The following is a 25,689-nucleotide window of genomic DNA, read 5'->3' as shown; positions in this document are numbered from 1 at the left end:
TTGCTGCTATACAGAATGATCGGCGAAAAAGTGATTTGCACTCCGCCTTCAATTGATATACAGACCCAGAAAAGTTTATTAACAGCCCTTTGTGTAGGGTGCCAACGGGGTTGTGTGTAGGTAATTCAGAATTCTGCCATGTATATACTGGTATGACGGTCTAGACTGTGTAGTTATTGATCTATGTATAGATCAAATAACGTCTACTAAGATTGGAAGTGCAATCGTTTGCAATTTCCGATTGCATAAAGCGTCGTGGTTTTTATTTTTTAGCAATTTTTTTATTTCATCTATGTTGAATAAAAATGTGCCCCTTCAAGTATATTTTTATCTCATGGTGATTATAGTCGTTTAAACGCTGTATAGATGATGATCTTTGCCGTCAAGCAAATTCTAATAACTTGGCGGTGAATTTTAACAAAATAATAGACTATTTCTTCAAGACATAGTTTTAAAACTTTGTTTACGTTCACTAAGTAGTACAATATACATAAACTTGTGAGCTCAGCAAACACAGCAATATTAACTTAAGGGATATTATTAATATAGCAAACAATTTCAAAGAAAGCACGCCTACGATTTTTCGTAATTTTATTTCCCCCTCCCCCAAAAAAAGAAGTAAATGATTTCACGCTTTCTTTGATCGGATGTGTGAATTTAATAATCAATATGGCCTGGATGTTTAACTTAGTAAGTATTAAGCTATTGCATTAGCTAAAAAATGGGCTTTTATAATGTAAAGAATCGAAAATTATCAAGTTTTTTTTTGCATATTTGTGTATAATATTATAATATATTTTTATTTAATATAAATGCATCTTTTCAAAACTAGCACGTTTTTTGAAAATTAAAAAAAAAATGTTCGTTACCATTTAAGTTTTAAAAGTTAACAGAGCTCTGGGAAATGCTAAAAATATTCAGTAATTTTATAAAATTGTAAAATATCACAAACAAGTATTGCCTGTTGGTTATTCAATACATGAAAATTACACACGAGGGATCGATCAATTAATTAATACTTAGGTACAATCAAATAATAATTTGTGATAATTCTCCCGATTCAAAAAGAAAGATTATTTCAAAGAAAACTAAAAATAACAATAGCCAGGGCCATAGCGAGCATGGGACAGTCAGAGCGGCGACCCATGTTTCGTCCGGGGGCCACGAGAGCCGTCGCTACGGCCCTGACTGTCACAATAGCTACAGTACAATCTATGAATTATTATTATTTAACGTATTATTCGTGAAAATGTTTGTTTATATATGTTATAATATAGTATTTATACGTTTGTTAACTTTATTACTGATTACATTTTTAAGGTTCGACAAAAAAAAGTACAATTATATGTAGTTATAAGTAGCTCTGGGACTTTTTTTTTTTTATTCATTTTCTGGGAAAAAAAAATCGTAGACTATCCGTAATCCGCAAAAAAGCTGCTGTAAACGATTTATTTGTACCGACGAAAAATGCAACATTATATTGTTAATAATTAATAGCAATCGAATATCGCTTTGGGGCATATAGGTATTATGCGCGCGAATTACGAGGAGTAAAGCTCGCGGCAGAGGCATATAAGACATTCAGAACAGGGAAAATCTAATGAAAATAAAATAATAAATAGGACATAAAGTAATAAAAAATCGTTATGCGCTCGCAATCGATTATTCCGGCGCATTGTTGTTTATTCCATGAGTGGCGTCAGGTTGGCGGCCTGGCGGGTGCGGCCATATTATTTTCCAGATCATTCGTGTGTCGGCGACGGGAAACGACGTAACGTCCGCTGGCGCTCACAAACCGCATCCACTGTGTGTAACCGTAGTCCGTATACCATCGCACCTATAGCCCGTACGTACGTTAACCGCCGCGGCGTCTCTTCCACACCATATTATATTTATTCTTCGCACCGCCACCGTTACCCCCGCGGACGACGCAACACCGTGTGTTTAGTACGCGACGCATTTTTGTTTTTTTTTTCAGTTTGCCAACGACGACGATCACGCCGTTGTCTCATCTACGATTGCTGTGAATCGTTCGCGTCGGCGGCCGTAGTAATACACGCGCATAAACGCGTTCATATATACCGACATCAACGCGCGGTTTAATATAAATCATATTTAGTCACTATGTCCGAAAGGGAAGAGAACGTATACAAGGCGAAGCTCGCCGAACAGGCGGAAAGATACGATGGTAAGATCAACATTTTTTTTGTCATTATTTCTTTTATTTTAATCGCACGACGTGTATTAATAATAATGCCGTTGCCAGGCAGGGGGGTTGTTCAAAACGGTGGCTTTAGGGGTGGCCGCCGCCCGCTTCAAAGCGTTTTTTTCGGCAAAACGCCGCCGTCGCCCTCGGTTTCGCACCCAAATAATCAATACGTATAATCAGGCGCGCTGCAATATTATAGGTTAGCCGCTTCTGCTGTTCCCCGTACGTACGTACATATGTACCGTTATGCATTATTGCGTCGCTGCCGCAGCCGCTGGTTTTGATTTTGCATTATTTCACGACTTACCTGGAATTTGTAACCGCCCGACGCCAATTTTCACGGTGAATACGTTTTTCTTTTTCATATACATATACTTTCCTTTCGTTCAAAATGTCGACGTCTACAACAGTGTAGTATTATTAGTCTTATGACAAATAATAATATATATATATATATATATCGTGAATATTATCAAAAATACCATAATCTTGTAGAAACTTAGTTTAAACAAAATATGTTTGTAACCTCGTATTTAATATATAAATTAAGTATTATGAAAAACCCGGAATGTTAAAGGGAAACCCTACCTATAATTCAATTCCAAATTAAACAGTTAAGTGTTCCATATTTGGTTCAGAGGCTGAGTGTACGATAATGTGTATGACATTCAATCCAATAATGTTCCAACCTCTTTGATTTTAATAGGTACTTTTTATTTTTAAAAATTAAAGAAACCATACCACCTCTCATTTTATTTATGACAAATAAATGTCGGTTCTACAAAAAGTGTCTGGGTGAAATAAAATTACACAATATTTAAAACTTGGTTACTTTATGCACGATAACAATGATATTCTATTATCACTTGATAATATGACATAATATTATTTTGGATGTAGGTTTGAACATTTTGCTTTGCTGCGTGTAATTTTTAAACACCATTATAAATAATAATTGATTCAAAATTAATCTATTTGATATCCGTTTATGTTAAAAAGTATAATATTGATGTTGTATTCCGGTGGTTTTAATAAATTCTTTCTAGTAAGTCCCGTTTCAATTTATATACATTAACAATTTTTGTAATAATCTAGGAACCTAGGAAAAAGAATCTAAAAATGACATTGAAAATAACTGATGTGTTAATAGACATATGTATTTATAAATATGTTCCTATATATTATTTAGTTTTTTTTTAATAATATAAGAATAAAAAATTAAATAATGGTAAATGCAATACTGTTGCCAGACATTTATTTTGGGAAGACGTGCCGTTATTAATTTATATATTACAATCAACAATTTGTGTGCACTCAGATTTATTATTGTAAAAAAAAAATGGGGGGGGGATAGGGGCACATGTGGTTACCATCCCCTACGACACGGTTAATGTGATATTGTAGCTATTAAAATAATTTAACTTATTATTATAGCTATTGTGACACTCCAAACATTTAGCTTTTTATTAATTCTTAGTTTAATTTTCGTTAAGTTTTTATAATCTTCTTGATAAATTATTAAAATAAAATAAGTCAGTTTTGGAGAAACAAATGTATAGTAAGTAGACTGAAAAAAAAACCACTATCATTTAAATACCTTCTCAGCTTCGTATCGGAGGTTAATTAATTTCACCAAACATACAATGTGTACAAGCCTGTACTTATGGATGAAAAATTGTTTTCAATGTTAATATATTTTATCAATTTATACATTTGTTCTGCAATAAAGCACATCACGTGTGAATTCTGCAGTTGGCAGACCCTAACATGTGGTACTATCCACCTGTATTCAATAAATTACTGTTATGTGCAATACAACGAAAGTACTTAAGTTATTTAAATTATCTCTCATAGTACTTTAAAGCACTTATGCATTACTGTCTATGGTATATTTTATCTTATTTTTCGATGCTGCTGATGGAGGAGTCATTCATATTCATTCATTCCTCCAGTCATGTGAAATTTATTGTTTTTATGTAATACCTCTCAATATTTAAGCACTTATTTCTTCTGGTTATTTATTTTTAATTAAAAATCATTAGTCAATGTATCATAATATTACAGTAAATAGTTAAATAGTAGGTATAAAAAATTGATTAAGTTCCCTAAAATTGAACTACTTTTCAGTCGTGTTCATATATAAAATTAAAAAAAAATATATATATATATATATATATTAAAATTCATTCACTCAAATATAATTTGTTTTTTTTTAATTCGTTTTAAAACTGCAAATTTCAAATTATAAAATCTTTGAAAAAAATGTTCTTAGTTTAAAAATAAAGCTTGAGAGAAAATGTATTATTAAAACAATAAGGCGTCTTAATTGTATTAATTTTGTGTTTTTTGTCTATCTGACCATTTTAGCATCTATTTTCTAAGTTTTCCACCATTTTTCTTCATTATTACAATTAGTTCTTTTTTAAGTCTCCTCCTATTTTGTTTGTTGTGGTCATTGAATCAAACAATTTTGGTAGAACCCATAAAATATATGAAATACACCAGTTATCCTGTGCCAATACTTCTAGTCCTATAAGAAACAAACTTAGCAGAATAATAGAAAAAATATTCATATGATTTTAGGGATCATTTTAGTTTTTATTTGAACAAAATTGATTGAATGGTCTGGATAAAATTGGTAATAACAGATTGAAAAAGTTAATATAATTGAGATTGAACTGTAGACAGTTAGCGTTCAGCGTACTGCATTAAGCTAGATTACTCCAGACGTAGCCATTGTGCCTGTACGTAACTAATCATTTTAACAGGTTCAGCACCACGCTCAACCTGTTAAGTAGCTCTGTATGTTCAAAGGTCTAGTTTTTAGCAGAATTAAACCATACAATATGAAACCTATCTATTCCAGATGCGGGGGACTTGATCTTTAAAATGGTACCTGATATATCGATTTTGGTAAAGGGAAATAAAAGGATGTTGATAACAAAAATAATATAAAATATGACTGTATATATTGTTGGTTTCTTTTGTACAATGGTTCAACATTTTCTTTAAACAGAAATAAGTGAATTTAAAAAACACGTGTATAATATTATTTTCTATGTATTTCCAAAATTGTAATTCTTTAAACTTCTGTATAATTAAATAGGATTGTAAGAATAATCTAAATTGCACTTTAAATTTAGGGTAGAGATTGTTTCATTCTGAAAATGAAATGTATAAATAACATTTTAGATGCCTAACATTTTCTAAATACCCTTGACTTCTTCTTTCTAACAATCTTACTTTTTATAGTGTAACAGTAAAATATGATTTTTGGCGAATCTGGATGTCGCTATATTGATTGAATTTTTTTTTTTTTTTTTATCTTGTGGCCTCTAATTGTAGCCAATACAGGCCTGAGACCTGGATAAAGTGGTGTTATTACAAGCCTGCTGTCTAGCAACACTAAATTCTCATCCAAATACTTCTTTGATTAATTACTTTTAAGAAAGACCTAGTTTGGGCATTTTTGAGTGCATTAGTAACAAAAATGTTTACAAATAAAAACTGCGAGTAAACGGTTAGTGTACATGAAAATATACCATTTAAAATCCTTATAATCACCCGACTCTGTCACACGCATTTCCCCCTTTGATTTCCAATAATTTCTGCACTTTTACTAAATGCTTTTCAACAAGTACTTTTTTGAATTTAAATTACTAGAATTAATTCAAAATATTGTTACTAGTAGGGCTTAAATTAAAAAAAAAAATGTTAAAACATGAAACAAGTCTGATTTTTATTTAGTTTATTTCTATTATTTTTGACTGAACAGTGTGAACACTAAAGAATCTGTTAAGTATTTGATTTTTGTATGTATTATTTTGTTTAAAAAAACCAAGATTACACTTCTGTTACTTAATAAATAATTTTAGTTTTTATGTCTAATAGATGCACTTAGTCAGGTACATCACACTGTCATATCTTGAGCCCTTGCGCTTATCAAAAGTAACTGTTGCCAAATTAGCACCTTATAAACTTAACAATCTTGACGTTTATTAATAGTTAAATTATTAATTAGGGACAAAAATATATTTAAAAGAAGTGGGTTTATAGTAGGTGGTAATTAACCAGATTATGTGTAAATTATATTACTATGTACATTGTAATTATTCTATAATATATATTTATGATAAAGTAATGCCTGCTTCAGTTTTAATAATTGTGTAGTACTTAAGAGTAGTGTGCTACAATTTTTTTGTCTTAAAATTATGCTCTATTGAGGTGGTCATGCCCACGTTTATTTAATTTTATAAAGTAACGTTGTTTTCCTTTTGCAAAAATTCTTATTATTTATATAGTTTTTTTTTTATTTGGGTCAAAGTTTTAAAAGAAATAATATTTTTAGAATGGGGAGTGGGGTCTTAGCTAGGCATTTTTATTTTTAGTCAAATAAAAAATTCAACTGAACTGTGTAGCATTTCAATTTTTTTTTGAAACTATAATATCCAGTGATAGTTGTTAAATTTATTTAAAGCTAAAGAAAAGGCAATTTTGATTTTTTCCTAGAAGAGAGCCAAGACGTAAAATAACCGACTAAACGATTTACAAAATTGCCTTACTATTTATTATCTGTTTTTTCTTTTTATTTAAAAAGTTTATTACAATTTAAAGACGAATATCACCCTTCCGAGTTTGTTGTTCTACTTAGCTCTAAGCGCATACACAAGAAATTCTTTTTTTTTTATTCGTTCCGCGTAAACAACACGAGGTTCCCGATTGGCTGGATTTAACACGCTTATGATGTCCATTATTTTTGTCTAAAAAAAAAAAAATGGAATTTTTGCTTTGTTTTTTCATTACTAAGCCAAATGTATTTAATTTAAAGTGGATGAGGGGCGGTGCGCCCACCAGTCTGGCGGCATATAACATTGGTGTTGCCATGGCGATGGTCTCCCTCTTCGTGTCAACGTACACGTACAAAGTGTACACCTCATGTACGTCCCAATGGTCTATTGATCTGCAAGTTAAAACTTCAGCCCAGACATTGTTGCTGATACGAAAAATAAGATATCGATATAATATATATATATATTAGAATAGCATACAACGGAAATAATGTATACTGCCCATAATACGATGCCGCTATACCATTATTAGAAACGGGCGGACGTACACTATAGTGTATATTTAGTGTTCCTACTGTGTTATTAATATGAAAACGTTTTCGATATTGTTCCCTTCACCCGAAAATGCTTTTAAGGAGCATCATCGAATAACAATAAATAAATAAATATAGAACGGTCGTTAATATTAAATTTAATTTTTCGACAACAACAATAATAATCGTTTATTACAATATTATATACATTTATGGAGAAGAATTCTCGATGGCTTCCGTGCATTTTCTTCATGCCCGATTTCCGGTATTTACAAATTTAAAATGATGGGGGGAAAAAAATCAATCGTTCATTATTAATCCGCCGTTACACGGGTATTTCCAATTGGTTAGAATTCATGCGCCGCACTCGTGTGTTTGTGTATTAGACACAATAATAATAATTAGTGTAAAGTATAGCATACATTATGATAAAGAAAATAATATGTTATGTCAAGTCGTGTCCCTTCTGATGTAGTCGATTAACTCCGCAAATGAGATAAACGTGGAGATATTAATAAACCGACCTAATCCAAAAATATTGAGTTTTAGGTAATCCAAATGAATTTCACATCTACACAATCGTGTAACGCAATATTAAAAACTTGGGTACATTTTTTTTTTAACAATAATGTCTATTTTATTTTATGTAAAACGCAATTTAAATGAATACACTATATCGACCGACTAAAACGTTTAAACTAGTGTACGGAGGTAACCATTGTTGTTTAAACAACAGTTATTATAATAGAACTTGTCGCCAATAAAGAATGCTCCCGCTTTTGATGTATTGTCGCAAAATGGGACCTGTAATAAAAAAACCCACACCCCTCTGGCCTTACACAAAACAAATAATATACCTGCAAAGTAATGTGTGATATGCCCACTCGAAAATCTACATTGTATTAATATTTATAAGCCACAAATTTGGTCCAATGAGTTCTTTGTTCGTGGTGTGATACACTTACATTATTTTATTTACAAACCAATTAGGATTTTTTTTTTTATCAACATTATTATATTTGGTTAAGGTCCACATAATAGCAGTCGATTTAGAAATAAAAAAATATATAAGAACTAAAAATAAATAAAACATTGAACATTTTCCGTTAAAAAACTGATTTGGAAGACCAATTTTGTATTTAGTAATTCTCGAAAAAATTACATACAAAATATGATTCTTTATGGAAAGTATTTTGAACTTAATTTGTACTATGATAAATATTTATTTTTCTGGTCAGTAGTTGCATGTCCAGGGAATAAAACGGCTAGTTACTGAGTCAAATATTTTATTAACAACTTAAAATTAATGGTTTTTTTTTTTTTTTTTTTTCAGAAATGGTCGAGTCCATGAAAAAAGTAGCATCGTTAGACGTAGAATTATCCGTAGAAGAACGGAACCTGTTATCTGTGGCCTACAAAAATGTGATTGGTGCTAGGCGTGCTAGCTGGCGCATTATTTCAAGCATTGAACAGAAAGAAGAAAATAAAGGTGCTGAAGAAAAGTTAGAAATGATCCGTCAGTACAGATCACAGGTACTACATTTATAACATATTATTATCATAAGTATTATCATTGAGTTTTTACCATTCTGTTTTAAATTTATTGAATTAAAAAATATTCACAATTGTGTTGTTTATAGGTCGAAAAGGAGTTAAGAGATATTTGTTCAGACATTTTAAATGTCCTCGACAAACACTTAATAGCTTGTGCTGCTTCTGGTGAATCCAAAGTCTTTTATTATAAGATGTAAGTTAATGAGAATTTTAATTATTGTTATATTTATATATATATTATATTTTTTCGCCCAAATTAGGAAAGGTGATTACCACCGATACCTGGCTGAATTCGCTACTGGCGATGACAGGAAAGAAGCTGCTGAACATTCTCTGGTTGCCTACAAAGCTGCTAGTGATATTGCCAACCAAGACCTACCTCCCACTCATCCAATAAGGTAACATACATGTTATTATTTTTTTTGTTTATTTTATTACTGATTATTTTAATTATTCTAGGTTGGGTTTGGCATTGAATTTCTCGGTGTTCTACTACGAGATACTTAACACCCCAGATAGAGCGTGTCATTTAGCCAAAAAAGCATTTGACGAAGCCATTGCTGAATTGGACACATTGTCTGAAGAAAGCTACAAAGACTCCACACTTATCATGCAATTGTTAAGGGACAACCTAACTTTGTGGACTTCAGATATGCAAGGGGATGGTGAGAAATAATATTTTTAACGAATGTCTCAACACGTCACATTTGTTGTCTTTAAAACAAAATTTTCTCTTGTTTTTATTATTATTTTAGGCACAGAAGCTGAACCAAAAGAACAGCTTCAAGACGTTGAAGACCAAGACGTCTCATAAATACAATTGGCGACTGTACTAAAATTTAAATTAAAAAAATTAATTTGTCATCGAAAAACATTGTCAACATTGTACAAAATATTAATAATATCAAGTATGAAAACAAAATTTATGCATTCAATAGTAACAGCTCTAAAAAGTTATCATGACTCACTCCAAGACTGTCAAATTTTTTTTCGTACACTTTGATTTTATTTTATTTTACTGGCAGGGGAAAATGGCATAGTAATTCTGTTTTTAAACCACTCCTTAATTCAAATTTTTATTATATTTTTTTTTTTGTTCAGTATTATGTGTTAAAAGTTTTATTTTTGTATTTAAATTATAAGGCTTTTATTATATTTATATTTATATTTATTCCTTTTTTTAGAAAAAGAAATAGTTGAGCAAAAACAATAGTATACCTAATAGTTTGTGTTATATATTCATTAGATAATATTCTTTTTTTTCTATTATATATTGATAAAATATATGTTAAATACAAATAAGTCATGATTAAAAGTAAATCTCATTTACAACACTGATATAGGTTTATCGATGCCTTAAAAGAGAGTTCCTGTTATTAGACCAGTGAATTTTTTTTTGTTTTAATTTATATACATCAATATTTCTTTGTTACATTACCAATAATAATCAAACATTTTATTGCTGTTTAGTTTTCATTACATTTTTATTTCCAACATCACAAATAGTTTACATGCAAAATGTATGCATTTGTACATTTAATAAAATTGGAATCAAAGTGTACTATCATACTTTTTTTCTTTCTTTATAGTCGGAACTTTTTTTATTTTTGACTTAATGGACAAGTCCATTTAAAATTCAAATATTTACGTCAATTAGTTTTTACTTTTATAACAAACATTTGAATTGAATAAACGACAGCCCATAGCGTGCCCTTAATTAAACCCCTGCCTTTTTTATATATATGTATAAGAGTGTCTGTATTTGTATTAATACAAATAATTTACATATATACAAGTATGCTTATTAAAAATTTAACCCTTGGAAATTACTTCAGCAATAATTAATTGTAATATTGTTAATGGTTTTAATTGTCTGTAACAACAAGAAAACAAGAGCTACATCTAAAATATGTTTTTGTCATTCCGTTTTCTTAGACTAAAAAAAAAAAATCGTAGGTTATGTGTTTTAATATAGAATTATTATTACTATAGGGTTTATTATTATATTAATTTACTATACGATAAAAAAGTTTTGTTGTAAGAAAAAAAGTCATAATGCTTTCTTCTCATCAAGTTTCCCAAGGAGTTTGTTTTATATAAACTGCAACTTTTATATATATAACGTTGTATAAACTTATATTTATATATTATAAAAACAAGGTGTTATTATATTAATAGAACTCTGCGAGTAAATTAAAATACAGTGTTTGTAGTGCTACGAAAACTTTGTTTCGCAAAACTATATATTGATAGCATTTTTTTTATTTGTGATATGTTTTTTTTTTTTATTAATTTATTTATTATTATTTACTGTAATAATTATTTAACTTCATGTACTGACAATACTCGTGTATTTTTTATTGTGTATTCATCACATTGAATACGGACCAAATGTTAACAGTTAAAATTTAAAAAGAAAAACTTAACGTAGTCCTTAGCCACTTATCGATTATTTAGTCTTATTTATTGTGTAGATTTTTTTTCTACTTCTCAGTATACGTGATTATTGAAAAATATTGAATGAAATTATTTGACAGTGTTTCCGGAGCGTTTCCTTTGCCGGTAATAAATTGTAATATATTATATCGTATATATATTTTAAAAATTGCATAATATAATTAAAATTAACGAGTGAGTGTAATAGGGGAGCTAATTTGCCCTTCCTGACCTACCTGTATTATTTAATAGACATGTCAGTAATTTTTTTACATACAGTTTTAAGATTTATATTATTTATTTGTCTCTTAAATAATAAAATTAATAATATTTCATCTATAATGTGCGCCATTTCATTACATTTTTATATATATTTCAGTCTTTTGTTATGCAAGTAATATAATTTACTGAAAATTTAAGTTATCGCTAGTGTTTGTCAAGAAAATTGTTATTAAAAGTGATTTATTTATTTCACATTAGTGCAGAAAATCATGTACTTAACATTTCCTCGGCTGTTGAAAACAAGAACATGTGATTTTGTCAACTAGATTGTTGTGTGCAATAGTTTGCTGCGTTTCATTCATATTTTCAGAAATTGTCTTGAGAAAAATATATTGATCAATTTCAGAGAACCTTACATTTTTTTATTAGTCATTCGAAAATAAAACATATGTATTGACTAATGAACTTACCGAAGTAAGTAACTGAACATGAAAATTGTACAACAAAAATGGTTCTTTAAAGACCAGCCTTGATATAAAAAAATTGGGAAGTAAGCATCAAGATAATTAATCTTAGTATATTTTAGGCAAAAACTGCCTACGTTTTCCCTTCATAATAAATATCGGTTTTAGTTACTTTCAAAATTTGCAGGATTGAAAATAATCTGGTTTAAAAGGAATATTCCATTTATTTTTTTTTTAATTATGTTAATAGCCGTTTTCGTCTATGTTTTAAGAGGAACGGAAAGTGTCAATTTTTTTAACAAATAAAGACTAAGTCACTTTCTGAAGAGTACCGGACTGTTTTCAAAATTATTTTTTTTGTTAAGTTTAACATCTTTTCTATGGAGGCCAAAAAGTTGGTTTTTTTATTTGGTTTCAAAAAAATGATATAAGCATTTAAATTTTTATAGTTTTCTCTAAAAAATTTAACAAATCAAAAATCGGCTTTAGACCCGATAGAAAAATAATTAAGCCTCACATAAAAAAAGAAAAATTGCTATCCGTCCAATAGATACGCCAGAAAATGACTTCTACGAAAGTAATTTTTTTGTCACACTTTCGCCATAACTCGGAGAAAAATAACTTTTAGTGTTATAACTAGAAAAAACTTTATATTTTGTCTTCATAAAATTAGTCGACATATTAAAAATGGCTACTAGGTAAGTTTTTGTCAAATATTGCCTATCCTTTTCCCCTTAAATAGCGCTTTCCAATGCTCTTATATTAAAGGATTGTAAAGCTATCGCAGGAGCTTAAAAATATTGAAATTACATGTGAAACTATCTGCTTTAATTCTACGTTATTGCTAGTCTGTGGATGGGTTCAGGAATGTCCATGCACTCGACTTGATTCTAAGTTATTAAATTTGTACGTAGGTATTTATCCTTAAAATATGCTATTTTTTAAAACGGCACAATTTTTAGAACATTTCTTATAAATAATTAAATGCTAGATAATTTATGATAAATATTGATTTTATTTTTTTTATAATAGATTTTCGCCAAAGCAGTTTTCCATGAATGTGGCGCAAATAGAAAAACAAAAAAAAGGGGAGGGCTTGGACAATTCCCAAAAATTCAGGAAACTATTATTACTTTCGCTCAATTTCCAGGTTTAATGAGCTTTCGACTATAATAATGACCTTATATAATCGTTTACTATATGATATAGACTGTAGTCAAAAGTATGTGTTTACAACTATCATACACTTGAAATAATTATAAATTTGAACAGTTATCTATTGTTGTCACTAACCAAGCCGCAAACGTACGGAATAATAATGACAAAAACAAAGACCAACAGATACAATAAAAAAAAAAAAAAAACAAATACCTTTACTTACATTATTTGATACATTAGCGGGATTTGGCATGTGCCAAAAGACAACACTTAGGAATTTATGATTATATTATTAGATTGGAGGTCTTCGGTGAACGGCGATTGACTTATTTCTATGGCAGTTACCTCGACCCCAAGAATATTAATAATATTCTATTAAATCCCTCGAGAAAAAATGTCTATATAAAATAATCGGTTTTTCAATGTTTTCATTCTTGAATGATTTACTTTTAAAAATATGATTTGAAATAATATTTTAATGTATGTACTTATCAATGCAGACCACTGGATTTTCAAACAATGATAGGTACTAATAAATGAACATTACAAGAGAATAATGAAGCGTGTAATTTGAAAAATGTATTGAACAAAATGAAAAATAATTTTTTTTCATCGAAATAAAAACCTTGTTGACAAGGTCGTTTGTTGTTAGTGCTAACTGCTATAACTACTACATGGAGATATCTACTTAACCTACCGAATAATAAAAGAACATTTGCTACTTGCGACATGGTACCTGCGCTAATATTAATTGTATTATTATAGATAGGTATCCGACAGTATACTCTGGTGTCATTGTCCATACAATTGATACTCAGATGTCTGCTATAATATTATTTAAAAACAGATAAGCCTACTGTGTGTATTTGAGTTTTTGGCCTGTTATATTATGTGAATCGCAACAATGACCTTGGATTGAAAATTAGATAATATTCAAATGTTTATCTTTTGGTATTTTTCTGGAGTTCTATCAACTTTAAAAACGGTAAAGTAAATCTTTAATTCAATTTTTAAATTCAGAATAATTTGCTGAATATTTTCACAGGTCAATAACCGCAGTTTTGGATGATTACTTTTCAGTTTATTAGAGTTTTAAATTTCAAATGTACATACCGCTTAGGTTTCAAAAGTCGATAGAGCTCTAGCAAATATTAGTATTTTTTTAATATTTTAAAATAACATAAATAAAAATGTTTTCAAAAATAAAAACTACAAAGTTGCAATTGTGTCTCACGTTAACTTGATCACCCTGTACACATATTATGCATATTATGCGACCGTTGTCTAAGAATATAAATTGGGTAGCTCAGACATTTTTATTAGGTAATAAAAAAAAATTAAATTGTTTTACATAATGTAGAGTAGACGCGAGGAGGACTCTGGACTGAAGAGATGGTTGTACTGCTTCTCAATGTCGTGGTTTTATTAGGAGGCTCGTGTTTGGGTATTTCTCATTAAACAATTAAAACTTGATTCGCATTAGAAACTATGTATGTTGGTATCAAAATTTTGCATTTATTTAAAAATACACAGTCCTGAGTCCGAAATAACAATAATGTTGTGTGTGATGTCGTCGATGGGCTCTGGTGAATTTTAAATCAACTAAGCCCATTTCGCACAAACAGTTTGGAAATCTGATTGATCTACTTTTAAATATTGACAACAACTGCGTGGAAACATCATCATTATTTTTATTTCCAGACAAAGATTTCCAATTTTAAGGTTTGAAAATGAGATTTTACTTTCTACAAATTATAATTTGCATATTTTCTTGAAAATTGTATAATTTTTAAATTTAATAACAGCTACAGCGACTGCGTGTAAGCTAAGGCAACACACGCAGCACAATACAATACTATACCTACTTGATAGAATGGATTTCTCTTGGTCGTGAAAATAATAATTGTGGCTCGGCTAGTCATGTTTGAGCTAAAGTTCGATTACACTAAGTGCAGCCAGTTATTTATACAAACAATTAAACACACCTCTGTAAAACTATTAACACTAATTATTATCCGTTTACTTATGCTTATGCGTATGGTGATTGGTGGCCGTGGCTAATAATTAATACAAGTGGTGTAGGCGTTTTCTTATGAGAATACAGCCTAAAACGTTTTCACATAGTACTTATTTGAGCAGTGAGACAAAATAATATTGTTATAGGTATACTATCTCAGAAGTCACAAAAACCGCATATTATAATAATTGATTGATGTTTTTTTTTATTTTCAACGACCCTCCTCGTAAAATGTTCTATGCTTGTGGTCGAGTATTTAGTTTATTTGTTTTATTAATATTATATAATGCCTTGAAAATGCTATAGCTGCAATATATTTATTTATAGCTGAACAAAATATGATATCTAATGAATAATAATCGACGGTCATTGACCGAAGTTGCCAATGTCACGGCTAAAATCTATAAATAAAAAATACCTGTACAACGAGTCGAAGATGAAATCGTAAATTGGCATCCATCATAAGATTATCATACAATTTTTTTTTTCAATTTGCAATGGCATGACTCTATATGAATCTAGGAAACGTTCACAGTTTAATATTTAGCAACACTCAAGAGATTTCAATTCAAGTCCCGACTATTCAATAGCTTATAGACACTGGTGTAGGCTTTTAAGAAATAACTTTTTTATTTAACTGGACTTCCTCAAATTAGCCCTTCCCAAGTGTCATTTCTAATTTTTAGATCCGCCATTGTGCTTTGTTAAACGTATAATATTTTATAGTAATAACAATACCAAACATATTTTTAAAATGGTCAGTTGCAAAAAAAAAACCAATATGGAACTATTCCGGCGCTCGGTTACTATAACGACCATTCATGCAAGGGAAAAATAAAAGGTAATAGAACTTATGTAAATAAACAATCAATGGAAGGAGAGAGGGGCTTATGCACCTCCGCGCATATTATGTTGTTATATATTATACTAAATTATATAACTAAGCCGGTGTCATTGTTTTATATTATACTGACAGATAAGCTATATTGAGTAAAATCAATGATACTTTACAATCGAGTTTTATAAATTACATACAAAATACAATAATTGAGATGTCTAAAGCGCCATCTGCGGGCCTAGACGAATAGTGAACACGTCAAAACGAGTGATAACCGATGACATCCCTGCATCACAGAATAACAGTTATTCTGTCCCTGCATCACCCCCAATTCGTCAGCTGATAACCGCTGAACATTTCTATTATGGTCGAGTATCACTTTTCACCGTTCACTACCACTGAGCACTGAGCACTTGGTATTAATACTCGCCTATGCCGCTGAGTAGTGAGTACTGTCTAGTGTCTGCTGCTATGAAAAAAAAAAAAACTCTGCAACCGTGACCGCCGCGCTATCGCCTACACTACAGTCCGCGCTCCCTCCACTTGTCTCCATCGCGGGATCACTTCTCTCGCCCGCCCCGCCTGCGCCCATCCCACCGCCGTCGCTCTGAATGCGTTATTATTCCAGCACAGTCGTCCGCGGACACCGCACACCGTGTCCCGTTCCGATTTTAACCGCAAAACAATAACAAAAGAACTTGGCCGCTCGCCGCCGTCAGTCGGGTCCGCCGCACTGCCAGCAGCCGTCGCCTTTATTGTGAACCGTCGTCGTCCTCATTATCACAACATCATATTGCGGAAAAGCGGTCGTCGGCGGACAAGCGAAACGGCAAGCAAGCGTCGTCGTCGTCGTCGTCTGGATTATTTTCATTACAAATTTTTCTACCCGTCGCGCGCCCCGCCAACGGCTGTCCGTCGCCATTATGGGCTCACTACGGTGATAACAAAATCACATCCCTTGGCCGAAGCTTGTCACAAAATCGCCTTGTGCGCGTCCACCGCCGACCGTGATCATGCACCGCAGCAGATACGGATGTCAGCTGTAAAAAGTCCACAGACTACAACCGTGTACTCGTTGCAGATGCATTGGCCCAAATATCGTCATTAATTATTTGCCGAGTGCCCGTAAGTGTTTCGTCGTCTTGGATGACCCAAAATGCTTTCTCCTGTGTTTTTCTCTCGTCTCGCGACAACGGTAAAAACCGCATGCCCTAAAAAACAAAGCAATTACTCGAGTACGTTGATAACATCGAACTAGTTGAGTCCAATAAGTGCCCTGTAGTGCCCTTGGCGATATTGCCTATCCGCGTGCTCTATATATCACGGAATTGCCCTTAATTATTATATTCTATTCAACCTTTGTTGGTCTTGCACGTTCAACCCACAAATGCATTATTAACTATACAATCTAACACTTCCTGCCTGTAAATTGTATGTAATATAAATATACTAGCACCTAGGAGGTGATATTTGATACCCTCGGTGATGATGAGCTGTTACAGTGTTAAAATTATAAAAAAAAATGACAAAAGTATATATATATATTACATAATAGACTTACCCAACCTAATCAGGATACTTTTTTTTTTTTAAGTAAATTTTTTATTAATATTTGATTAACTATGATAACTTGTTAATTATAGTAATTGATAATTTGTATTTGGTTTGTAGTGGTTGTAAATCTGGGGGGAAAAATGGCCACCTGCACCTCTCTGAGACCAACTTGTTTGGTAGCGTTAGGTCGGCAGCCAACTATAAGCTCAAAAATGCCAAATCTAAACCGTCTAAGCTCCGATCAGTGAGAATAACGGCCATTAAATGTATGAGAGAGAGAGAAATTGTAATTGGTGTATATTACTTATTATGTAACCATTTATTGTTTTAAACTAATTGTCAATCATCATCTTCAAGATGATTTGTCAACTGTTAAATTGCAACCCAATTAAAATTAAAATTTATATTATAGTTCTTTTTATTATAAACATTTTGATCCAAAGTGTATCAAACTTGTTTTATTTTGTTGTCATCTATTTTGAAATGGCCTCCTACATAAAGTTTACAATTATAATTATGATTATAATTTATACGTAAGTAAAAAAATTTAGCAAAATGCAATTTACATAAACCATGAGATTAAATGATAAATAATTATTGATTTTTTTTTCCTCGTTAATTTAATTGTGTATATTTTTTAAAATTAATTAATTGTATACATACAAATTAATTTATTTGAATTTAATTTGACTCTTTGGTAGTTGAGTAAAATAATTATAGTTTTTAAAACATAAACAAGGAATTATACATAGACGTCTTAACTCATTTGTGTGGTTCTATAACTTGAGATAAAATTGTAAAACCTGTTACAAGTTTTTATTTTATCCAAGTAATGTATTAACAGTTATGTAAACACTAGTTTTTAACACCAATTGTTTTGCAACAGGCATATTTGTATTTGATTTCACTTCTGTATTAGCCTTTAAAATGCTAGATTTCTCATTTTCTGTCCAATACTTTCAATATTGGTATCGTAAGTATCTATATTTTTATGAATTATATGTTTACATGGCAGATTAACCTACTTTACTTTAATTGAACCTATTATGTTTAAGCGCACTAGATCTATTATATTTTAGTTTTTATATTTATATTGTTCCATTTAAAGATTAAATACTTATTTGCATTGTGGTTAAAATGAAGACGTTATTTTTTTAATGTTCTACATAAAATAATTTTAATGTTTAGGTTAATAAAAAATGTTTATGTTATTACCAACCACAAGTTTGCTCTGTTTTTTCTAGAATGTTAATGTTATTTATTCTAAAATAACATTTCACAACGTACTTGAATAATTAAATATTATTATAATCCCTTAGAATCTAACGTTTTACTTATATGATAGATTTTATTTTCTATGATTTTTTATTCATCAAATAATAATACCACCAATAAAACTTTTTGTTTTTGTTCATCATTAAAAAAACTTTTTTTTCAAATTTCTTGGTTTCAAACCATTTTTAAATTTTATCAGATATTTTATATTTGTACTTTTTGGAAGTATTTACTATTTTTTTTAAAGATGTATTATTTTTGCAATTAATTAAAAATAGATCGCATGGTAGAGATTTTTTAAAAATAATATATTCTATATTGTTCTTGATAATTACTAATTTTTTATTATTTGTTTTTGTTACAGATAACCCGATAAACAACAGTATTTAATATAAACAATAGAATGGCTACTCAAGTTGATTACCAATGGTAATATAGAAAATTCATTTATAATTAACATATTTTAATTAATCGTGTTTGTATTTTTTAAATTTGTTTCTAGGGCATATAATATAATGGACTCATCTCGAGTATCTACGTTTTTGATTTCCATTTTACTGATTGTTTACGGCAGTTTCAGGTTAAAGCTTTAAACAATTAAATAGTGTATTATGCTATTTACAAACTATTTAAAAAATGTTATGTATTAATATATTTTTTTTTTATATATACTATAGGTCATTAAATATGGAACAAGAAGCAAGAGAGAGAGAGAAAGAAAAATCCAAAGGGTCTACCGGAAGTGCAGTGTGCTTAACTGATATTAGTAAGCGTAAACAAGGTTAACATGTTTTTCCCAATCATTTCTTTATTTTATTGAAAAATAACAGTGTTCTTAAAAATTAAATAACTCGTATTCTTGTTCTATACATGTAAAACAATAAATTAAGTATTGAATATCTTTTTTATTTTTATTTTTTCTTTATTCTTTATTTTATCTATATTCTTTTTTATACATTGTGGTTGATTTAGTTAGAAAAATTAACATCGCCCAGTTCGATTTACTGAAAACAAACAAGTAATTTTTAAATTAAAACAAATTTTATATTATTATCCTAGTTTATTTTAAACTGCAAAATTTTTTAAAATATTAAATTATTGAAAGTGAAGAAACATGATTTTCACATTAATTGTATATTAAAAACAGTTTTACTTACAGAAGTTCAAACACTGGACACAATGCAGGCGTTATGTTTGCCAATAGGAGCTTCTGTATCATTGTTAGTTATGTTTTTCTTTTTTGACTCCATGCAAATGTTGTTTGCTATATGCACTGCTAGTAAGTAAAAGTTAAGTTTATCAAATTTTTATTAGGGGTCTTGAATGAACATACTATTACAATATTGTCCCATGTTTTGGCCATTTTTTACATCAATATTGGAGTTATTAATATTAATTGTTAATTAAAAACTGTAAATTAAAAATAATATATCTTGATTTATATAAATATATTGATATTGATTTCTTTATTATAAATATATTGGAGAAATAAAGTGCATACTTTGTTTCAACATTAACATAATTCATTCAAATATCGTTGGAGACCCCTCGGTTAAATGTGTTGCAAATAGATAATGTATTACTTGAAAAAAAAATTAATTTTCAACTATATACCATTTTATATTACTAAAATATAACTTTTTTTTTTTTTAGTTATTGCTACAGTGGCTTTAGCGTTCCTCCTACTTCCTATGTGTCAATATATTATCAATCCATGTTCTGATGGAAATAAGTAATAATTACAACTTTTTGCTTATTTGTATTGGGTTTAATGTAAATGTTCTTTTTTCTTTTTTAGGATCTCATTCGGTATTTGTGGTCGATTTACCACTGCAGAATTATTATCTTTTTCCATGGCATTGTTTATAGTTTGTATTTGGGTATTAACAGGACATTGGCTGTTAATGGACGGTAAGTACAAAAAAAAAAAATGAATTTTTTTTCCTTTTTAAAATAATACGTTATTTAATAAAAGCATTGTTTCTATTATTCCTTTTTTGTTTTAGCTATGGGAATGGGGCTCTGTGTAGCTTTCATTGCTTTTGTTCGTCTGCCCAGTCTAAAAGTTTCCACTTTGTTATTAACTGGTTTGTTAATCTATGATGTGTTTTGGGTATTTTTCTCATCGTACATTTTCAACACTAATGTAATGGTTAAGGTAAGTGTAGAGAAGTACAAATTGAAATTAAAAATGTATATATCCCTGTATTGAGGAGGAGGAGGAGGAGTGGCCGAGTGGGTAAGGCGACAGTGTGTTAGTGCTCACTGTCGCCGGTTCGACTCTCGGTCACAGGAGCTTATTTTGCCGGGCGAGCAATCGTCCAGTGAAAAGGAGCTACCATCCCCCTCTCCGAAGATAGAAAAACAACCCTTCTCGGACAGCAAATCCGGCTAGAAACCATTATCTCATGAGCATCGTTGGGCCTTAAAGGCCTGTTAAGCTGATAATTGTGATGTTTACCAGCTATTACTTTTTTTTTCATTAAGGTCGCAACTAGGTCGGCTGAAAATCCAGTAGGGGTCGTAGCTCGTAAGCTTCACATTGGCGGTGTTGCCAGAGAAGCTCCAAGGCTATCACTTCCTGGAAAGTTAGTATTTCCTAGTCTTCACAATGGCCGTTTTTCAATGCTAGGACTTGGCGATATAGTGAGTAATGTTTACTTATGTACAATATTAATTTTTAAATTACAGTGACGTCGACAGCGAGTGCTCAACAGTCATACTGTAAAATACAGTATATTTTATTATTATTTTTTATAGTGATGATCTTGCATGAAATCAATGTTACTAGTCCAAAATTATAGAACGTGGGTCAAAAGTCTGTTTAACCATAACTATTTTTAATGATCACACTAAAGCTTATTTCACATGACCCTTCCTTTCCAAACTTCTATGTAGCTCTTGTGTAAATGGTCGCTTAACTTATAAGGCAGCCAATATTACTAAAGATACCCGCTCAGAGAGTGGTGCAGTAAATTATCATTAATGGAGAGAGCGTGTGAAAATCACCTAATAATTCCATTTTGATTTAAACATTGAAAAGTTATTATCAAAAACTACTCAATAGCTAAAAATGTCGAAAAAGGTTATTTTGAATGTATGTAATAATTAATGTTTTTACCAAAAAACAAGACTCGTCGTATTTTCATATAGATTATTATTATATTGTAATAGTCTGTTAATTTGTGTACACTTTATTTTAAACTAATAAATATTTTAAAAATAATTTTAGGTAATGCCAGGTTTGTTGTTATGTTTTGTTTTGCGTTATGATGCGTACAAAAAATCACAGCTTTTGCATTTCGGCGAGACTGGTGTTCCGCCTCCGAGACACCTTAGTAAAATTAGGTAAGACCAATGGTCTTATTTTTTAATAGTACATTAATAGACGACTGTATTTTTATTTGATTTTTGTTTTCAGTTATTTCCATTGTTCTCTAATTGGATACTTCTTAGGCTTAGTTACCGCCACCGTGTCTTCAGAGGTGTTTAAAGCTGCCCAACCAGCGTTACTCTATTTAGTTCCATTTACGTTGTTGCCTTTACTTACCATGGCTTATTTAAAGGTAACCATCAGTTCAAATAATATTTTTCTATTTTCCACAACTGTGTATAGCATTAAAACCGGTACACATATTTAGGGCGATTTAAGGCGGATGTGGAGCGAGCCGTTTATCGTACAACAGCCTTCCAAACACATGGACGTATAGCTTTATTTAGTGATTAAGATAAAATTGTATATCTATTTTTAGTATTTTTTTGTACAATTTTTTCTTTTAGTTGTTTTGTAATAGTTTTATTTTTAATCGATGAACCCCGTTACACGATGAGTAATGATAATGATGGATATTGGACATGAACAAACTCAGAATTTCCAAAATTCAAACTCGAATTGTTTCCTCATTTTATAAATAGTTTTAAAAATGCTTATACTTTTTGTGTTGGCCTAAAAAATGTCAACAGACCTAATATGGTATTTGTGTCTATGTATGTTGTGCAATAATCTAACAATTTATATTCTTTAAATACTAAATAGTAAGGTCTGTTGAACGAGTGTCGGCTTTTTTGCAGACAATAAAAAAAAAATGTTTTTATTATTATTGTACGTTTAATATGAGATCTGGAATCAACTGTCAATGATCCGTGTAATTTTGTATGTTATTATTTCTGAACAAACATGTATTATGTATACTGAAACTAAGCACGTGAAAACTCCTTAATTATTTAATTTTAATTTTAAAATCAGTTGCTATTAGAATTATGGCTGTTACGAAATACTGTTATTGTATTTAGTTGAACTTATTGAACAAATCTTTTTGAAATTTAACCCCGGACAAAGTGTTTGTTTTAAAAAAGTTTTTTATAATAATTTTTGCCTAATATATTAATGGATGACGAGAGGTTTACTTAAGACTGATTTATTTTATATTCGTTTTCTTTTTCTCAACTACGATTACTTTAGACTTTTTGTTTGAATAAAATAGGTCTCGTCTTGTTTTCTTCACAATAGGTTTATATGTTTAAGTAATGTTTTTATGTTACTGTGTTGCTAAATATACCATTTAAAATTACAATTATGGTGAAACTAATTTGTAACGATTTGGCATGTATACAATTATAAATTACAATACGTCATTACTCATTATCTAATCTATTATTATTATTTTATACAATATAGGTATATTATATATCTATTTATAAATCTTCCTCATCTCCCACTATATAATGTCCTAAAGGAAGTGAGACACTTTATTTGTTACATTTTTTTTCTTTTTAAAAGCAATTATTTTATTGATACAGAAACCGTCTATATAGGTTTTGTGAGTTACATAGATATGACTAATCCGTCCGGAAAGTGAGGAAAAGATTAATACAAATTAATTGCCACTTCTATTTAATGTAACTGTTTGTGGCTGTGAATTGTGATGGTTGACTTTTTTATAATCGCACCTTTTTTCATTATTGTAAATATTCTTACAGTTAGTTATGTGTACAATATTATTATTGTACAATAATAAAAATACTAAAAATGATTGATTTTATTCATAATAAATTGTTAGTTTAATTTTTTCTATTATGTTAAACATACACATCCGTCTTTTAATTGATTGTACATGTTTAATATTTAATGATAATTATCTACTGTAGGTATATACTTAAGTGTAAAGATTCTGAAATTTAAAATGAATAAATAAGTTGTTTATTACAGTTTCTTTTGTTGTTAAAAAAGTAGTGTTTCTAATCTCTTGCTGACAATATTTTCTGAGTTTTATATGTAAATAAGTAAAAACACAATATAATTTATTTGGTTTTGTTAAATAACGACAATATAAATATTGTTAATAAACAACGATATATATATATCTAGGTTTGTAATTTTATACCTATTTTTTTTTAGGATGATATACACTCTGTGAACATGCTCGGAAACCAATATAATACTTCTTTACTGTTTTGTTTATCGACCCAACACAAGCCTTCAGCGATCATTTGATCGATTGCATTTGATGCTCGTTTTTCTTCCCATTTAAGTTGTTCTTGTAATGATGTTAAAGATACAAAGGGTTGATCTGATGTCGACAACTGCTTAAGAACGGCTGTCTGATCCATGCTTAACTCTCCAGGCACAGATTGAACAATGTATTGTCCTTTGCCCACGGGAATAACACTAAATCCATTGCCGAAAATTTTCAGTTTTTTTGCTGCACATAACAAGTCGTCAACCGAGATTTCTTGATGTTGCTTGTTACGACCCCGGGCTTTTATCTAAACGGAAGACAAGTCTTATATTTTTCATATGAAATAGAACAAAACGATTAGGTCCAAAAACGACTTACCAAACGTTCCCTGAGCTCGTCTAATACAATTATACCACCATTTTTGTATGTGGTAGCCATACAAACTTCAACAATCTGTACAGCCAGTTCATAATAGAAATCACCAATACCGAGCACTGACCAAAATCCTTTGCCAGACGCTAATGGATCAACTCCGATCGAAGCACACATTTCTTGAAACTGCCTTCTGAATTGTGGATTTTTCTTTATTTCATTTTTATATTTAGTGGCAAACTCTTCTAAATTACCTCTGAATACATCCATTTGCTTGGTCATTTGTTCTAGTTGATTTTCTTGAATTACTGTCCCTTTATCTTTATATTTTTCTTGTTCTAGTTTTTGCTTATGAACTGCACCAACTCCGGCACGCCGTCTCATGTTTATAAAACCACTAAATAAACAATAAGATTACTATTATATTGCAAAATATTTTCATGTCATCTTATTATTAAATGGTAGGTTCCGATTAATGGATAGTAACATATTGATATTATTATAGGTAGTAATTATCGAGGTAACTCTGAGCTACCTTCCACCTTAGTATTATAGGGAAATGTCACGTGTATATTATTTTCTATAGTTAATACTTTTTTCATGTAACACTGTATTGTGTTAAATTATTCGTTCAAATTTAATAGGGAATTTTGTAAAACTAATAGTAAACAAAATATGTAAAACAACAAACCGTTTAAGAAAGTAAAATAATAATCTTCAACTACAAACTGGAAATATTAATATAAAAAGAAAATCAAATAATGTTTTTGTTTACTTTAAATTTTAGAACTGATAAAAATGATTGTCCAATTATTCTTAAATTAAAAAAAAACGTTTTAATTAAGTTTTTTTATTTCACAAATTTTAAGTTTTAACACTTGTCACTTGTGGTATTTACTATTTACACAAATTATAATAATATGTGATAATGGATAAGAAATGTGTTTTTATCAGGTTATCTTTAAAATCTGCGATAGGAAAAAAAAAAATTGAGCTGAAAAAGCTGATTATCACGTGGACTGGTAGACAC

The 25,689-nt window shown here is 30.1% G+C and overlaps 3 protein-coding genes across 9 annotated transcripts; 2 read left to right on the top strand and 1 right to left on the bottom strand.

Annotated features, from left to right (window-relative positions):
* The first annotated feature begins 1,747 nt into the window (after positions 1 to 1,747).
* Positions 1,748 to 11,642, top strand: LOC126846490 (14-3-3 protein epsilon). The gene is made up of 6 exons (XM_050585922.1): positions 1,748 to 2,188; positions 8,644 to 8,843; positions 8,951 to 9,057; positions 9,125 to 9,262; positions 9,324 to 9,529; positions 9,620 to 11,642. The coding sequence occupies exons 1-6, from the start codon at positions 2,125 to 2,127 to the stop codon at positions 9,676 to 9,678; spliced, it is 774 nt and encodes a 257-aa protein (XP_050441879.1). The 5' UTR covers positions 1,748 to 2,124; the 3' UTR covers positions 9,679 to 11,642.
* A 4,988-nt stretch (positions 11,643 to 16,630) lies between these two features.
* On the top strand, positions 16,631 to 23,473 carry LOC126846581 (signal peptide peptidase-like 3). 6 transcript variants are annotated; one of them, XM_050586179.1, is made up of 12 exons: positions 16,631 to 17,124; positions 19,193 to 19,257; positions 19,331 to 19,408; positions 19,506 to 19,594; positions 19,976 to 20,107; positions 20,482 to 20,560; positions 20,627 to 20,739; positions 20,835 to 20,986; positions 21,316 to 21,474; positions 22,061 to 22,176; positions 22,250 to 22,394; positions 22,470 to 23,473. In XM_050586179.1, exons 2-12 carry the CDS (start codon positions 19,232 to 19,234, stop codon positions 22,536 to 22,538), a joined length of 1,158 nt encoding a protein of 385 aa, XP_050442136.1. In that variant the 5' UTR covers positions 16,631 to 17,124; positions 19,193 to 19,231; the 3' UTR covers positions 22,539 to 23,473. The 6 variants fall into 6 exon arrangements, with proteins under 6 accessions (XP_050442136.1, XP_050442132.1, XP_050442133.1 ...); XM_050586175.1 differs by having other exon boundaries at positions 19,506 to 19,609; XM_050586176.1 differs by having other exon boundaries at positions 16,631 to 17,194; positions 19,506 to 19,609.
* Positions 23,474 to 23,948: 475 nt separating this feature from the next.
* On the bottom strand, positions 23,949 to 25,561 carry LOC126846582 (vacuolar-sorting protein SNF8). Of its 2 annotated transcripts, none has more exons than XM_050586182.1 (3): positions 25,435 to 25,558; positions 24,666 to 25,056; positions 23,949 to 24,594 (listed from the first exon to the last, which is right to left on the bottom strand). In XM_050586182.1, exons 2-3 carry the CDS (start codon positions 25,041 to 25,043, stop codon positions 24,223 to 24,225), a joined length of 750 nt encoding a protein of 249 aa, XP_050442139.1. In that variant the 5' UTR covers positions 25,044 to 25,056; positions 25,435 to 25,558; the 3' UTR covers positions 23,949 to 24,222. The 2 variants fall into 2 exon arrangements, with proteins under 2 accessions (XP_050442139.1, XP_050442138.1); XM_050586181.1 differs by having other exon boundaries at positions 23,950 to 24,594; positions 25,351 to 25,561.
* Between the last annotated feature and the right edge of the window lie 128 nt (positions 25,562 to 25,689).

Source organism: Adelges cooleyi, unplaced genomic scaffold (assembly GCF_023614345.1).
Source record: "Adelges cooleyi isolate 19-005CV unplaced genomic scaffold, UGA_ACOO_1.1 ACOO_flye_CR_arks_rails_tigmint_CR_PRNA_9, whole genome shotgun sequence".
Classification (NCBI taxonomy): Eukaryota; Metazoa; Arthropoda; class Insecta; order Hemiptera; family Adelgidae; genus Adelges; species Adelges cooleyi.
This window is presented reverse-complemented; position numbering and strand designations above follow the sequence as displayed.